Source organism: Molossus molossus, unplaced genomic scaffold (assembly GCF_014108415.1).
Source record: "Molossus molossus isolate mMolMol1 unplaced genomic scaffold, mMolMol1.p scaffold_m16_p_7, whole genome shotgun sequence".
NCBI classification, from domain to species: Eukaryota; Metazoa; Chordata; class Mammalia; order Chiroptera; family Molossidae; genus Molossus; species Molossus molossus.
This window is the reverse complement of record NW_023425401.1, coordinates 111,015,576-111,031,360: the sequence shown is the minus strand read 5'-3', so window position 1 is coordinate 111,031,360 and position 15,785 is coordinate 111,015,576. Positions and strand designations below refer to the sequence as shown.

The following is a 15,785-nucleotide window of genomic DNA, read 5'->3' as shown; positions in this document are numbered from 1 at the left end:
GGGTGGCCTTGCCCGAGCGCTGTCTTAGGAAGGCGCCGGCTCACAAGGCCGCAGTCTTCCTCCGCGTGGGAGTGAATCCTCGTGGAACAGCCTCTTCGGGTCAGTGGTGCGATACTCCCCCTCTTATCTCTGCAGTGTTGCGGCCTGGGCGGCTCCTCCCCAGTGAGGGCTCAGCCTGGAGGAAGGGCGAGAGGAGCCTGTGGAGAGTGGACAGGGGCTCAGCAAAGGGGGTTCAGCAGAGGCACGTGGTGGGGGGGGAAGGAATGCTAGCCCAGAAGCAAGCGGTCTAGGGGCTGTGCTTGGTGTCCTAGTAACTGGACTGGCCTGGGTGACCCCCAGGTGAACCTTCTGCTGTACCCTTAGCTTTGAACATCCACAGCTTCGGAACCCACCGGGAGAGAAGGTGAGCCTTTCTCGGTGCGGACAAGTCCCCTTTCTGTCTCTCCAGCCTCCCCCCATCTCATTTGGGACTGGGCACTTACAAGGGACGGGAACCCATGACTATTTAAAACTGGAACCAGCTGATGTCAAACCCTATTTCCCCGACTGTAAATCAGATCTAAGGGCTTAAAAACGTCCTTCGCAAAACCTCCTGGATTTGCAACAGTTCATTTTCTAAAACGTTCAGAGCCAGAACGTCCGATTCTCTGGCTCCTGTAAGTCTGACTCAGAAAGTTGACGTGCTGGGCTTCCAGTGCCCGGCAGTCACAGGGGTCCAGGCGCAGGAGAGATGGATCTCAGGAGGCGGTGGGCGGAGCAGACCACACACCCGAGGGCGCTACCCTAGGTGCCACCCTGGGTGCTGGGTGCCTGAGGGAAGGCACCACTGAACTGTTTCAGAGCAGGTGTCGTTTCTGGTGGGTCCTGCAATAAGCAGGAGTGGGAAGAGGGTGCACGCTGAGTCCGTGTGTGTGGGAGACGTCAGATGACGGTGTCTGTGGAGCAGGGTGAGCTGAGGTTCGCCTGAGGCTGAGCTGGGCGGTGTGGAGACTGGACAGGCGAGCGCTCTGGGCGTCCTCATGGTCCACGGAAGCCCTGTAAGTACCAACGTGAAGCTGTCGGAGAGGCCGGGAGGGCGCGTAGAAGTGAGGATGTGAAGGCAGAAGGGCTGCCTGTTGTTTCAGGACGTGGGCATTGAAAGGGAGCGCAGAAGGGCCAGGCGTGGATCTGTGTGTGCAGCCTGTGCGTGTACACGACACAGGCGGCTTGGTGCTTCGTAGGCGTGGGGAGAGGACGGAGTCTCCAGACTCATAGCGAAGGCGGTAGGATCCGGAACAGACTGGAGGGTAGATAGGAGACAGGTTGAGTGTGTTGAAGTTAAAGATGCTTGGAGGTCAGGGGGAGACCGTGCACGGGTCTGTGGCTCGTATCCATGGTGTGTTCATTTGTTAAGACGCGCATCGGCATCTCTGCCGGTTCTATTGACCTCCGGTGACGTGTCCTGAAGAGTTTGCCACACGCGTGCGTGAACTCAGCGGTGTGGGCACTGGACCCCTCATGGGTGGCCTCCATCGGGTCCGGGTCCGAGGGCTCTGCTGCAGATCCCTGCCCTCTGGGAGGTCTGGCTGCCACCTGTCTAACCTGCCGAGAACCCAGCAGGTGGGACCAGTCTTCCTAGACAGCACTGGTGTTTGCAGCTCTCGCACAGACACCCGAAGCGGGGCCTCAGCAGACTTCCTTCTCGTCCTGCCCCGGCCTCGTGCGCTGGCCCCTGGATGGCCCTGGGCTCCCAGCACTCCGCTCTCTCCTGCGCCTCCCGCCCCTGGTGCCATCCTGGAGGTCGTGGCCCTGCCTCTTCACCTGGTCACGGAGAGTGGCGGTGACAGTCATCCCGGGAACACCTGCTCATGCGCTTACCTGCTTAAACCCCTCCTGCCTTCCCAGAGACAGCGCCTTCTGTGTTAGAGTAAAGCTGCGTAGCACGCAAGGAGCATGCGCGGTGCGGTGTGAACGCGGCTCTCCCCAGGGTGGGGTGTACCTTTTGGCCTTGCCGATTTCTTTAAATTCACATGGATTCCACTCATGTCTAGTCAGTCCTCAGCGTCGTCAACAGGTTCTTGGACCAGCATCAAAAGGACAGTCATGGAACCAGTTTTAGCACTGGCCAGTTGACAAACCAGTGTCCAGTTCCTGTGGCCTCCCTTCCGGAGCGCTTCCCCCTGGCAGCGAACACCGCGCCAGGCCGGAGCTGGTGTGAGCACGCGGGGCTGCGTGCAGGCGGTGGGTCCCGTGCCCAGTGCAGAGACCCCGTCCTGCCCCTGGCTCACGTGGCCTCCCTCCCGCTCGCTGGGTCCGCGGCCTGAGTCACTACTTCACGTTGTCCGAATGTTCCGCTGTGACTCGGCAGGAGGCGTGTGCGGAGCACAGCGACCTGTGTGAGCAGCGTGACGTGCCGTCTTTCCCACTTCTGTGTGTCGTTTCTCCAAGGTGATCCAGCTGCTCAAGGCCGGCAAGGCCAAGGAGGTGTCCTACAACGCGCTGGCCTCGCACATCATCTCGGAAGACGGGGACAACCCCGAGGTCGGGGAGGCTCGGGAAGTCTTTGACTTACCTGTGGTGAAGGTCGGTAGCAGATACTTCGTGATGCCCCTGAAATGAAGTTTGTATGTGGTAACGTCCCCTGATCTGTCACGTATGTCACGCGTACGTGCGTGTTCGCGCCTGTGTCTGAATCGCCCAGACTGGAAGGTGAAGGAGAAAAGAGGAAAGTGAGTGATGAGCGTGTCCTTCAGCACGAAGTACTTGGCACAGCGACACCAGGGCCGGAGGACCCTCAGCTGGCGCCTCCCGGCCCTGTGACTGCGTTCCATGTACAAGCTGTGTTTCCGGAAGACTCAAGCGTGAGACAAGGCCGTGTACGGAGACCCAGTGCCCAGCCTGCGGTCCCCACCCCTGGGCCCTGCAGCCACTCTGTCCCCCGCCCCCGGCTGTAGGGCTGTGGAACGCCCCAGCGTGCAGTGTCCCATCAGCCTGGGACCCCAGCCCCTGCTCGCTGACGGCAGCACCCGGGTGGCGAGGACGGCCGTGCTGCAGGGGGAGGGTTTCCCAGCTGCCTGGCGTCCTCATGCAGGGAGGGGACCCAGCAGGCCCCGCACGGGGTGCGCTCAGCTGAGGGGCGAGGGCTGCTCACCTGAGCCGCACCCCTGGCCTTGACCTCAGCGTTGCGTCTGACACGTGAGCTTAGAGCAGGCGGCCTTCCGCCTGGGGCGGTGCCCGTCTCAGGACTGGGACCGGACGGGCGTTCATTCAAACACGCTGCTCTAGGCACTAGCACTTCCGTTGTTTTTAATTAAAAATGTTATTTTTTTTTATTGATTTTAGAGAAAGGGGAAGGGAGAGGGAGAGAGAGAGAAACATCGATGAGAGAGAACATTGACTGGCTGCCTCCTGCACGCCCCCCACTGGGGATCGGGCCCACAACCTGGCCATGTGCCCCGACCGGGAACTGAACCAGCGACCTCCTGGTGCTGGGTCAACGCTCAGCCCCTGAGCCACAGCGGCCGGCTAGGCACTAGAACTTTCAAATCATGTTTTCATGGTTTGCTGTGTTTATTAGCATTCGCCTTCGGGCGAAGTAGCTCCCGATTCTTGGGGTTCCCTGGTTCTCCATGTCTGCTTCATCCTGGCCCCTGCGTGAGCACAGGGTGGCCTCAGTCCGGGGACAGTCTCCAGGGCGCCTAGTAGCTTAAGCGGTGATATATGAGTAAACCTGGAATTAAGTTTTTAGTCATGATTGTGGGCTTTTCTCCTGGGACGTGGACATCGAACCTTTGACCCGAGGCCCCTGCGCCTGGACGCCCGGTGCGGGGACCGGGCGCTTCGTGGCGGTCACGCCGAGCCTGCACTGCAGCGGCGCTGGCCGAGCTTCGCCACCCTGAGTGAGCTGGGAGCAGCCGTTGACTGAGCCCGTTCTCTCCGCAGCCGTCCTGGGTGGTCCTGTCTGTGCAGTGCGGAGCGCTCCTGCCGTATCCTTTCTGGGGGCCGGGGGAGGGGGAGGATGCAGCCATCATCACCGGGTGAGGCAGGGGTTGGTGGGACAGTTGTGCTGTGCGCCCCTGTTCCGCTGTCTGACCTCTGTCCTGACCCCGGGGAAGGGAAGCGGCTGAGCGGAGGCAGCTCCCGGCTGGGACGAGCTACCTGACCCCAGCCGCTGCTCTCCTGACCTCACCGTTCCTGTCTGAGACGGGTCGTTTCTGAGGTGTCCAGTGGGGCGGGATAGTTTTAAAATTCTAAGTCTCCGTGAACCACATGGTGGATTGTTTGAAGACGGGACGAGGACGAGAACATGTTGGCTCGACAGCATCGTCGCCACTCTTTGTGGGGGTGTTGGGGCGAGGTTTGCTCGTCAGTGCACGTAGGCTGCCTGCCCGGGCCTGGGCCCTGCCCAGAGGTGGACAGGACCTCGGTCTGCCCTGCAGCCCTTCTCGAGTGGGACGGCACGCAGGTCCGCCCGCACGGGGCCAGCTGCCAGGCCCCAGGCCCTGCTCCTGCCTCACGTGGAGGGCAGGCTTCCCTCTGGGGGCCAGCCCCTCCAAGCAGGGGCTGGCTTTGGAACCCACTTTGAAGGGTGCCTTGGGCGTGTCAGTTAGGATGCTGACACTTTGACCCAGGAAGGAGGTGATGTCCTGCAGCCCCCGTCCCGCCACCGGGCCAGGCCATCCTTGCAGACGTGTTGATTCCTCACTGAGTCGATGCCGACAGAGGGCACACGTCACGCTAAGTGTTTGTGGGCCCAGACAGAGCGGGACTCTGTAAGCCGTTCTCGGACGGTGTAGAGCTTCAGCAGGTCCAGCTCAGACGTTGATCTCTCACTCACAGTGTGAGAGTTAAAGCAGTGGGTTCTGGTCTGCTTGGGGGGAGTTTGCTTTCCCTGTGAACACAGCTGAGAAGGACGGAGTGGGCACTTCCGCAGGGAAGAGGCCAGTCCTGTGAGTCAGACGCCCTTGCAGGCTCTCCTTCGGAAGGCCCACCTTGGAGCCCTCACTAGCCCACCTGGGACGCTTAAAGGACCAGAGAGGGAACACTGAGACCCCCTGAGACACGCCCCCCGGCTTCGAGGGCCCTGGGCTACGGCAGGAGCTTGGGGGGAAGGCTGGAGGCACGGTGCTGGGCTCTGCGGGCCCTGCAGTCAGTGCACGGTCTCGGGTTCTCGGTGGGCCTGGGAGGGAGCCTTCCAAAGAGCAGTCGTGTGTCCAGTCCGACGGCTGAGCTCACCTGGCCAGCTGGTCTGCTTTTCTCCGGAGGGACAGTGCAGACACCCCAGTCTCCAGAGAGGCAGCGAGCTTCGGCTGGGCTGTGCTGCGGCACCGAGCCCGGTGTCTGCTCGGGGACAGCCACGTGTCATGTGGCTCACAGACGCTCGCGTGAGGGTCCGCAGAGCTTTGGGAAGAGGGTTGCAGGCTCCAGTTTTAGCAGAGAGAGCGGAAGCTCAGGTGGTGTGGCCCACGTTCAGTTCGTGGTGGCATTGACCCCGGAGCTCGGGCCTGCGGGTTGCACGAGTGTGTGTGCGTGTGTGTGCGTACGTGTGCGTGTGTGTGTGCGCGTGTGTGCTGGCTCTCGGGCAGGTGCTGGCGAGTGCCACGCCCCCTGGCATTGGTGCCCTCAGAGAGCCTGCCGCTCGCCCTGTGCTGCTGCCTTCTCCCTGTCCCTGCACCTGGTCAGCCCGGTGCCCCTTCTGGTGCCTGGGGGTCTGGGAGTGAGACCCAGGTGGCGCTGACCTCGTGGCCTTGCAGCCTTAACTGTCCACCAGAGTGAACGGCTTTTCTCCAGAGTCCTGCCAGACCTTCTTCGGAGTCACCGCCTGCCTGTCTCAGGTAAGCGGCGGCAGGCCCGTGGGCCCGTGTCTGCGCCCCCCGGGACTGCTCAGCACGGCAGTGGGCACGCGGCTGTCCTGGGTGAAGGGTCTTTCTATCTAACCAACTGCCAAGCTCTACAACTTGAAAGGAAACGAGGTTATAAGATGGCCCGGAGCGTTCATCGGAGAGAGAGGACTCTCAGTGGAGGCTCGTCGGGACCGGGAGCAGACGCAGGCCCGCGGCGGGGGCGGAGGGTTCACAGCCCTGAGGAGGGGGAACTGGGGGAGCAGGGGGAGCGGGCAGTCAGGCCCATGCGCTCCGGCGGCGGAGGCCGGTATCCCTTGGTTTTTAACCCTCACCTGAGGATATGTTCACATTTATTTTCAGATAGTGGGAGGGACAGAGAGAAACATCGACTGGCTGCCTCCCCACGCACGACCCGACCAGGGCCGGGGGCAAACCGCAACCGAGGTCCGTGCCCGTGACTGGGATCGAACCTGCGACTCTTCGGTCTGAGGGCTGACGCTCTCCCACTGAGCCACCCCAGCCAGGGCAGAGGCAACCGTTTCAGTAGCGGTGTGGTAGCTTGTGGCCCTTCCGGTCTGTGACAGTGGTGACAGCATCCGTGCTGGGGGCCGTGTGGCCTCCCCAGCCATGTCAGCATTCCCAGTGCTCACTGCCCCGCAGCTCTCCGGTGGTCAGAGGGTCACCCGGACGTGGGAGCAGGACGGGTTGGTGCACACGGGCTGAGGCGTGGCGCTGCACATCTGCACAGCGCCCAGCGTCCCAGGGAGCCGACTTGGGGATGTTCGCAGGGCTGGGCAGTGGCCCTGGCCGCTGGGGTCGGGGGAGCGTCGGCCTGCGGACAGAGGGTCTCGGGTTTGGTCTGGGTCAAGGGCGCGTACGTGAGCAGCAGGTTTGATCCTGGCCCCGGAGTCGTGTGGGAGGCAGCCAATCAATGTCTCACATCGATGATTCTCCCCCTCCCCTTCTACTCCATCTAAAAAAAAAAAAATCAATGGAACAATGTCCTTGGGTGGGAATTAAAAACAACAAAAAAGACATGAGACGTGTTGTGAGTGGGAGAGGATGCAGGACCCCACATGGGGGCGCACAGCAGCCTGTCAGGTAAACCCAGCGGACCTGCCAGAGGGGGCGGATGTCGGCCCTGAGTCTGGGCGCTGAGGGAAAGGAGGGACTAGGGCTTTCTCCTGTGTTCTGGCCTCATCCCCCCACTAAAAACACCCTCGAGCTGCAGAAACGGTTGTAGAAAATCAAGTTGCTGTTACTTAAACTTTAAAAAAAATTACACAGCGGGATTTGCTTCAAGTGAGTTGTTGGACGGTGACTCCGAGCGGCCCTTGTGCTGGAGCCCACGCCGTCTCTACTGTGCCCGAGGACGGCGTTTCTGAGTCCAGTCCCGTCCCGGAGGGAGCCTTGGGAACGGCGGTCAGGGCGGCGGGCGAGATGGGGAGTTTGGGTTGTAGTCTTGCTTTTTAAGAAATGCCTTTTCAGTAGACGATTGTGGAACCAGGAAATATCTAGTTTGAAATCGTGAGGTGATGGGCCAGACAGCTCTTCGTACAAACTATCTTATTTAAGCAATAAATGAGCTTCTTTATGTAAGTTTACTTATTTATTAAGGACTAAGTAAGCTTAATTATGGTTGTGGTTTTTGTCTGTGTCTCCTGTAAATTCTGGAAGTTCTTAAAGATTATAAAATCTCTGTTTTTTTTACATCAGTTTAATAGAGGTCCTTGAAAAATTGGCTTTCTCGTAAGAAAAGGAATTTTGTTGGTATTTGTATTTCTCGCATTGGAGCTATAAATCTATCTTTACACGATGATCTTCAACGTTGGCTAAAATAAAGCCTTTTAGTGGTGGTTTCTGTGGTCATGTCAATGTTACTGTCTTCCATACATTTCTTCGTATGTTCCAAGTTGACAGTAACTTCAGGTAAGTTTGAGAAGGGCCTGTGGCTTAGCTGGGCAAAGCGCCCGTCTAAGGGAAGGTGAGTTTGTGTCACTTGTCACGCAGACACAGTGTGCCCTAGCCAGGGCGTGGGTTCCTGCCGAGTTGTTTGTGGCGGCAGGTTTCTGGGTCCAGCTCATCACGCAGACACAGTGCGCCCTGGCCAGGGCGTGGGCTCCCGCCGAGTTGTTTGTGGCGGCAGGTTCCTGGGTCCAGCCTGTCAGAGCCCGCTGTCCTGTCCGCAGCGCCTGCTGCAGGGCGAGGCGCCTGGTGGGGGGTGTCGGGTTGAGGGGCCTGGAAGGACGGGCAGAACCCCAGTGAAGATGGGGAAGGGAGAGGGTGTTCCAGGCGGAGCAGGTGGGGCGACAGCAGGGGCCACAGGGCTGGGTGTGGGGGAGGCGGGGATGGAGTGTGCACCGGTGAAGGGGCCTGGGGGCTGCGTCATGATGTTTCCTTGGTGGTTCGGGGTCACAGCTGTTCACTGAGCATCTGGAAACCACAGGAGCAGAAGAGAGTTAAACCCCTGTGACCTTGGAGGGGCGCTGGTCTGGGCTGTGAGCTGACTGGCAGGTGGGGTGGGCACTCACGGGAAGGGCAGTCCCCGTCTCGAGACCAGACGAAGGTTTGGGTTTGGGTCTGCCTGTGGGGCCAGCGAAGATGCGCTCGGACCCGAGCCAGGTGGTCAGGCCTCTGACAGAGTGCTGGCGGGCGGCGGGGGAGGGGTGGCACCCTCCCTGCAGAGATGCCTTGCCCAGGGAATCCTGGGTCAGGTGGCTCCTGTTTGGGTCAGGCTCCGGTCAGGGGTCGCTCCTGGCTGGGTCGCTCCTGGCTGGGTGTCCAAGTGGAGCTGGTCTCTGAGCGCAGACGGGGGCGGGGCGGCCAGCGGTCCGTGTGGAGGGCGGGGCCGTGCTGCCCCCCCCAGAGCTGGGCTAGCGCCCCAGGAGGATAGAGGCAGTGAATGGGTCCTGGAGGAAGCTGATCGGGTCTTTACGACCCAAAGCCAAGTTAGACTTGCAGTTTTGTCTTCACTGCTGGGAAGTAGCAGCCCCAGGTCAAGGTGGCCCAGGACGGGCTGGTGGACAGTGACACAGGGCTGTTGGTGGGCTCGGGGCTGGGGCGCAGGCTGAGGGTCTGGGCTGAGAAGGCGAAGGTGTCACGGACGGGGAGGCCGTGGAGAAGACTCCCTCCTCCCGGAGCAGGCTGCGCACCGCGGTCTGGAAGTGGCCGGCTGCCGGCTGCGGAGGGGGCCACCCGCCCCGACGCTGCCTTAGGCGTTGAGGAGACATCCAGGAGACAGTAGAGCTGAGCTTAGCAAACTGCTTCAGAAGGAAAGAAAGGCGCTTTTCCCAGTCACAAAACTTGGAGAATACAGAGAAGTATGAGAGGAAAGTGGAGACGTCCCCGTGACCCCGTCAGCACAGGTCACGCCGTCGAGTTTGGTGTGGAAAGGCCCTCCTTGTGACACTGTGCCGACACAGACTCACTGAATGGGCCAGGACGGCCGCCTGAGGCCACGACCCACGGTCGTGGAAGGAGAAGTTGTCCAGCCAACATGGCAGCTTCTGAGACCACGGGATGACCCCGGTCTCCCTCCCTCCCATCTGATGTCTGATGTCCTTCCCACAGCGTCTCGGCACCCTGGTGGGACCCACGAGCCGGCCCTGCGGCGGGCCCTGCAGGGTTAGCGTGAGAATCACGGCGCTTGGTGAAATACGACTTCACCCACGTGGCCTGGTGTCTGTGATAAGGGCACCTCTGGGTTATGTTCCTGATTTCATTCGCCTCAAGATCATATACTGACTCAGTGGAGCATCTGTCCTGTCCTGGGACTGAGTCTCTGACGGGGCCGCGGGGTGTACATGTTCTCGTGAACACCTCCAGCAAACATAATCTTTTGATCCAATCTTCTGAAACGTGGTGTGACTTCCTGAGTTAAACAGATGTAAGATAATGAAGTTGAGCGTTTGTGCTACGAAAGTCGTGTCAGTGTGCACAGAGCGGTGGCGAGTGAAACAGCATCTAGAGCTGTGTGAGGCGGTGACAGCGGGAGCAGAATGCAGATTTCGGGCAAGCCAGATAATGGCACTCAGAAGGAAAAAGACATGCTATTTACCAATTCTTTAAAAAAAAAAATTAACTTGAGACAATTCAGAATTCTTTTTGTTCTTTATTGATTTTAGAGAGAGAGGAAGGAAGAGGGGGAGAGAGATAGAAACATCGATGAGAGAGAACATCGACTGGCCGCCTCCTGCACGCCCCCCACTGGGAATCGGACCCACAACCTGGGCGTGTGTCCTGACCGGGAATCGAACCGGCGACCTCTTGGTGCAGGGTCGACGCTCAACCACTGAGCCACACTGGCTGGGCCAGTTCAGAATTCTTAATCATAATCCTTAACTTATAATGAATTATCTAGAAAAAATTGACTTGCTTCAGTGATATTTTAGAATTAACATAAGCACCCTGGCTGGTTTGGCTCAGTGGTTAGAGCATTGGCCTGTGGTCCAGAGAGACCCGGGTTCGGTTCCCGCTAAGGGCATGTACCTCGGTTGCAGTTTGTCCCCGGCCCTGGTTGGTCGTGCGGGTGGCAGCCACTGGATGTGTCCCTTTCACATCGATGTTTCTCTCTCTCTTCCTCTCTCTCCTTCCTACTCTACCTGAACAAAAAATGGAAAAATGTTCACGGGTGAGGATTAAAAAAAAAAGAATTACCACTAGCACCTTTATTTTTCTTAGATGTGCGTGTTAGACTGCGAGGTTCTGTTCACTAGATGCTGTTTTGGTAGCAGCTGCCCTTAGGGAAGCAGCACAGACAGTGGGGATGTCGTCCGGGCCAAGACCTGGGCCGAGTCCTGGGGGCTCACAGCCAGCTTTTCCGATTGTTGTTCGTAAGTCTTCGTCTCCATATCTGTGAAGTGGGGTCACACCCCTGCTTCCCTCAGTGGGCGAGGGTGAGGGACAGGTGGAGGCACAGTCCTGGCTGTTCACGCTGCCCCGTGAGCCCAGCACCAGCCACCAGGCCTGCAGCCCTCGCCCCCCCCCCCCCCCGCAGCCCGCTCCTCCGCGGGGGCAGCTCACTGGGCGCCCTTCTTCTTCTGTCTGTGTTAAAGGTGCTCGCCCCCTGAGCTCGCAGACCAGTGCGTCTCCCCTTTCACTTCCCCGTTTACATCATGTGAGTCCGGCACAGTGACCACGGGCGTCTGGGGCGCAGGCTCCCTGTTCCACGTGCCTGAGGCCACCGGTGGGGACGGAACGAGCACTGCTCCCCCCATGTCTGTCGCAGAGCGGCGTCCTCCGCGCTGGGTGTGGACAGCGCTCCTACTCGGGCCGGGCAGAGGACGTGCTGTCTGCAGCCCCCTGCACGGGGGAGCTCCTCTCCTGTGCGCAGCAGCGAAGGCGCGTGTGTTCCCGCCCGAGCTTGTCGATTCCACTCGGCAGGGAGGAGCGTGGATGAGCAGATTTGTGTCAGGGTGTATGTTAATGCCCACGTGGATGGACAGACGAGCGCAGACGGACTGTGTGACGAGCCTGGTTTCTGTTTGTCAGGTGTCCCCGGAAGACAGGAGCGCCCTGTGGGCCCTGCTGACCTTCTACGGGGGGGCCTGCCAGCTGAGCCTCGACCGGAAGTGCACGCACCTGGTCGTCCCGGAGCCGAAGGGGGTAAGCACCTGCACCCTCCCCGCGCCTGCCGGGACACGCCTTTCCCCAGCTGCTCCCGCTGGAGGTCAGTCTGCCTTCAGTCCCAGCTTGTCCCAGAGGTGGGGGTGACTGTCCGTCCCCTCAGGAGCCGGGTGGGCCCTGCACACACAGTTTGGGTTCATCTTGTGGAGAAAAGAGGGAAGTGCTCTGAGTGCCTGGGGTCTTCACCTGACGCGCCCCTTTCCCCCGTGGGGGTGGGCGTGCTCGGCCCTCGCCCCCTTCCCCCGTGGGGGTGGGCGTGCTCGGCCCTCGCCCCCTTCCCCCGTGGGGGTGGGCGTGCTCGGCCCTCGCCCCCTTCCCCCGTGGGGGTGGGCGTGCTCGGCCCTCGCCCCCTTCCCCCGTGGGGGTGGGCGTGCTCGGCCCTCGCCCCCGTCCCCCGTGGGGGTGGGCGTGCTCGGCCCTCGCCCCCTTCCCCAGTGGGGCGTTGGGGCGTGCTCGGCACTCGCCCCCCTTCCCCCGTGGGGTGGCGTGTGCTCGGCCCCGCCCCCTTCCCCCGATGGGGTGGGCTGTGCTCGGCCCTCGCCCCCTTCCCCCGTGGGGGTGGGCGTGCTCGGCCCTCGCCCCCTTCCCCCGTGGGGGTGGGCGTGCTCGGCCCTCGCCCCCTTCCCCCGTGGGGGTGGGCGTGCTCGGCCCTCGCCCCCTTCCCCCGTGGGAGTGGTTGTGCTCGGCCCTCATTCTGTTTAGAAAGGCCTCGCCCGTGTGTGGCCATAAATGTGTCCAGTGACTTCCCTGTGATCGGGAGTGTGTGGGACCACACATCTGGTTGTCATCCCCGGACACGGGTGGGTCCCCAGGTCAGTGGCGGTGGCCTCCCCCTGGGACTTGTAGACCTGCAGACTGTCCCCCGCCTGGCCTCCTACGTCAGAGCCTGGTGAGGACGCCGGGAATCTACCCAGCCCCCCCCTCCCTGCCCAATAGCCGGTGCAGGAATGTTCCAGAAGGCTCTGCGGTGGAGGTCGGCCCTTCCCTCCCACGGCAGCCTGACCAAGGAGCAGGGGCGGTGTCATGGCTGACGCGTCTTGGACGGGTCCCCTTCTCCACGCACCAGTCCTTCCCTCCAGCTGCTCCGTGCGGGCGCGTGGGGCTCGTCTGAGTGCCTGGCTCGGGAGGCGAGCAGGTGGCCGGCAGCACCCGCAGCGAGCCGGAGGGTCCCTGCGAGAGTCTTGGGGGCTGAGTGGGGCCACCCCAAAATGCCACTTCTCGCCACACTCATTCCCTGGCCACAGACAGAGCTGGGTGCCAGCAGTTTGGTTGTGACTTCGTAAGCCACACTTTGCGAGCAGACAGCTGCCGACACCGGGAAGGGCCGTGGTCCCGTGGTGGGCTCTGCTTGCACCAGCACTGACTGACGGTTTGAGTGGGCCAGCTCACTCCTGCAGCTGGTGTGCTGGAGGATCGCGCTCGGCCAGCTCTTTGGAAGCAGGCGGGTGAAATGGCTCGTTAGCTGACCGCTTTCACAGGCCGCTTGGCCGCGTCCCTCTTGTGTAAGATGTCTACCCCGCCCATGCTCACGCCTTGGTGCTTGCCCTCTGATCGCGGTCCGTGCCCTGCAAGGAGGCTGCCCTGGTCCCTTCCCCCACCGGCCCCATCTGCTCTCGCCCTTGCTGCTCGTGGTCTCGTGGGACAGAGGCTGTGCGTCCTTGGTGCCTCGGGAAGGCGGTCGGTCAGCACTGGAGAGCGAGGAGCCGTGCTGCCTGCAGGCACCCTGCCTGCGTCCCCGCCTTGAGCCACGGAAGCCAGGGCAGGCGGCACGCGTTCACGGCCTTTGTGTTGGAAGGTTGCGCAGGATCCCTGTCTCTGCTCCTGTGCCGGCTCTCCCCCTGCCGGGACCAGTGCAGCAGTGAACTAGCACTCGCTGCTTGGAGTGAGTGGGAGCTTTGCAAGGGAGCAAATGCTTCAGATCTTTGGACGCAGTTCCATTTATTTGCAGATTGGTTTCCCCAGGTTATAAGTGGATTGATGTCAATTATTTCCTTGAGGTGGCACCTCTGCAAACCTTTTTATTCGAATGCAAAAGAAGCACTCAATGCAAGCAAGGCCATCTTCCTGCCTATCAGTCAGACCTGTCTGTCCACACACACACTTTGATCCTCGGCTGGCCAGGTTGCGAGAATGTGTATCACAAGGTTACAAATTGTCCATCTACCAACTCCCTAACCCCACACTCTTGTATCTAAAACGTCCTTTAAAAAATTAGTTTTAGCCCTGGCCGGTTTGGTTCAGCGGTTAGAGCGTCTGCCTGCGGTCCTGAGAGACCCGGGTTCGGTTCCCGCTAAGGGCGCGTACCTCGGTTGCAGTTTGTCCCCGGCCCTGGTCGGTTGTGCGGGTGGCAGCCACTTGATGTGTCCCTTTCACATCGATGTTTCTCTCTCTCTCTGTTCCTCTCTCTCCCTCCCACTCTACCTGAACAAAAAATGGAAAAATGTCCTCGGGTGAGGATTAAAAAAAAAAAAAATTAGTTTTATACAAAACCTTTGGGTGAGATGACTGTCATAGGTGTAAGACTGTCCTGTGGCCACAGATAAGGGGTCGTTGGGGGGGTCACTGAAATGGGGACACTGGGGGTCCACTAGGATGGGGTTGCTGGGGGGTCACTGAGCTGAGATGGGGGCGCTGGGGGGGCACTGTGACGGGCACTGGGGCACGTCCTCTGCAGAGGGGAGTGAGCACTTCTGTGGCGAGGGCCTTGGCGGGTGCTGGACATGAGCTGCAGGACCCCGCTGACCACACGTCCCCACTCTGCTCTGTCCTAGGAGAAGTATGCCTGTGCCCTGAGGAGAGCAAGCATCAAAATCGTGACCCCGGACTGGGTGCTGGATTGCGTATCTGAGAAAACCAAGAAGGACGAAGCGCTCTACCACCCTCGCCTGATTGTTTACGAGGAGGAAGAGGAGGAAGAGGAGGAGGAGGAGGAGGGCGAGAACGAGGAGCGCGAGTCCCCCAATGAGGGCAGCTCGGACGACAAGTCAAGTCCTGCCAGCTCTCAGGACGAGTCCCCCCCCGGGGACCAGCCGTCCTCGCCCAAGCCTCACACCGAGAGAACCCAGGGCGCGCTGATGTTCGACGACTCCTCAGACTCATCCCCGGAGAAGCAGGAGCGGAACCTGAACTGGACGCCCGCCCAGGTGCCCCAGCTGGCGGCAAAGCGCAGGCTGCCCACCGGCAAGGAGCCCGGCCTGATCAACCTGTGTGCCAACGTGCCGCCCGTACCCGGGGGCATCTTACCTCCCGACGGCCGCGGGGGCGTGATGGCCGCGGGGCCACCCCTCCCGAGTTCCGACAGGCCAGACGTGCTCGCCGCCTGGAGCCCCGGCGTGCGGACTCTGAGAGCCCTGGGCGGCAGTGCGGGCGTCCCGCAGGTGAGCCGGCTCCGCACGCGCGAGTCCTCGCAGGTGTGGCCGCCTACGTCTGTGCTCGGACTTCCAGTGCTTTGTGTTGTTTTGGGGTGCAGCACAGTGGTCAGACAGTCACGTGCTGCGCACAGTGGGCCCCCCGGTGTTCCCAGCACCCACCTGGCTCCAGAGTCCCTGCAGTGTCGCCACCTGCGTTTCCTACGCTGTGCTCCCCCCCAGCCCTGCAGCCACCAGTCTGCTCAGTGTGCTGCCTGGTTCCCCGCCCCACCCCCTGGAGCCCGCAGCCTGTCCTCCGTCGGTCAGTCTGTCTCACGCACCAGCTCCTTAACAAGGACGCAAGCATGGCCCTGGCCGGTTTGGCTCAGCGGTTAGAGCGTCGGCCTGCGGTCCAGAGAGACCCGGGTTCGGTTCCCGCTAAGGACACGTACCTCGGTTGCAGTTTGTCCCCAGCCCTGGTTGGTTGTGAGGGTGGCAGCCACTCGTGTCCCTTTCACGTCGATGTCTCTCTCTCTCTCTCTCTCTCTGTCTCTCCCTCCCACTGTATCTGAACAAAAAATGGAAAAATGTCCTCAGGTGAGGATAAAAAAAAAAGGAGGCAAGTGGAGTTTGGAGCTGGTCTCCGGGTCTGTCCCGATGCCGTGGACGCGATCGTTTCTGCTTCAGGACGCTGACCGTGCCCTCAGTGCTCGCTGCGAGAGCGTGAGCCGTGTGCACACGCGTCTCCACGGAAGGGCACGTGTGCCGGGGAAGGCCCAGCCTGCTGGGGGCCGTGGTGGCTGCTCGCCGCGACGGGCTGCCCCTTCCTTAGCGTGAGGTTAGGTTGGTGGCAGGAACGGACTTGGCCGGCGGCCCCTGCGGCTCACGCGGACTGCGTGTGGGTGGGCGACAGCGTTCCCAGTGTCACGACCGGAGCTCGTCCCTGCGGTGGGCCTGGACGCTTGACGGCTGTTCCTTCGGCACAGAAAGG

The 15,785-nt window shown here is 61.1% G+C and overlaps 1 protein-coding gene across 1 annotated transcript in view; it reads left to right on the top strand.

Moving 5' to 3' along the window:
- Window positions 1-15,785, top strand: part of PAXIP1 (PAX interacting protein 1) — a 38,180-nt gene that overhangs the window by 1,072 nt on the left and 21,323 nt on the right. The window contains exons 2-6 of the mRNA XM_036246369.1: window positions 2,428-2,562; window positions 3,922-3,965; window positions 5,750-5,813; window positions 11,313-11,426; window positions 14,219-14,824. Coding sequence (XP_036102262.1) covers window positions 2,428-2,562; window positions 3,922-3,965; window positions 5,750-5,813; window positions 11,313-11,426; window positions 14,219-14,824 — 963 coding nt within the window. The remainder of the gene's footprint in view (window positions 1-2,427; window positions 2,563-3,921; window positions 3,966-5,749; window positions 5,814-11,312; window positions 11,427-14,218; window positions 14,825-15,785) is intronic.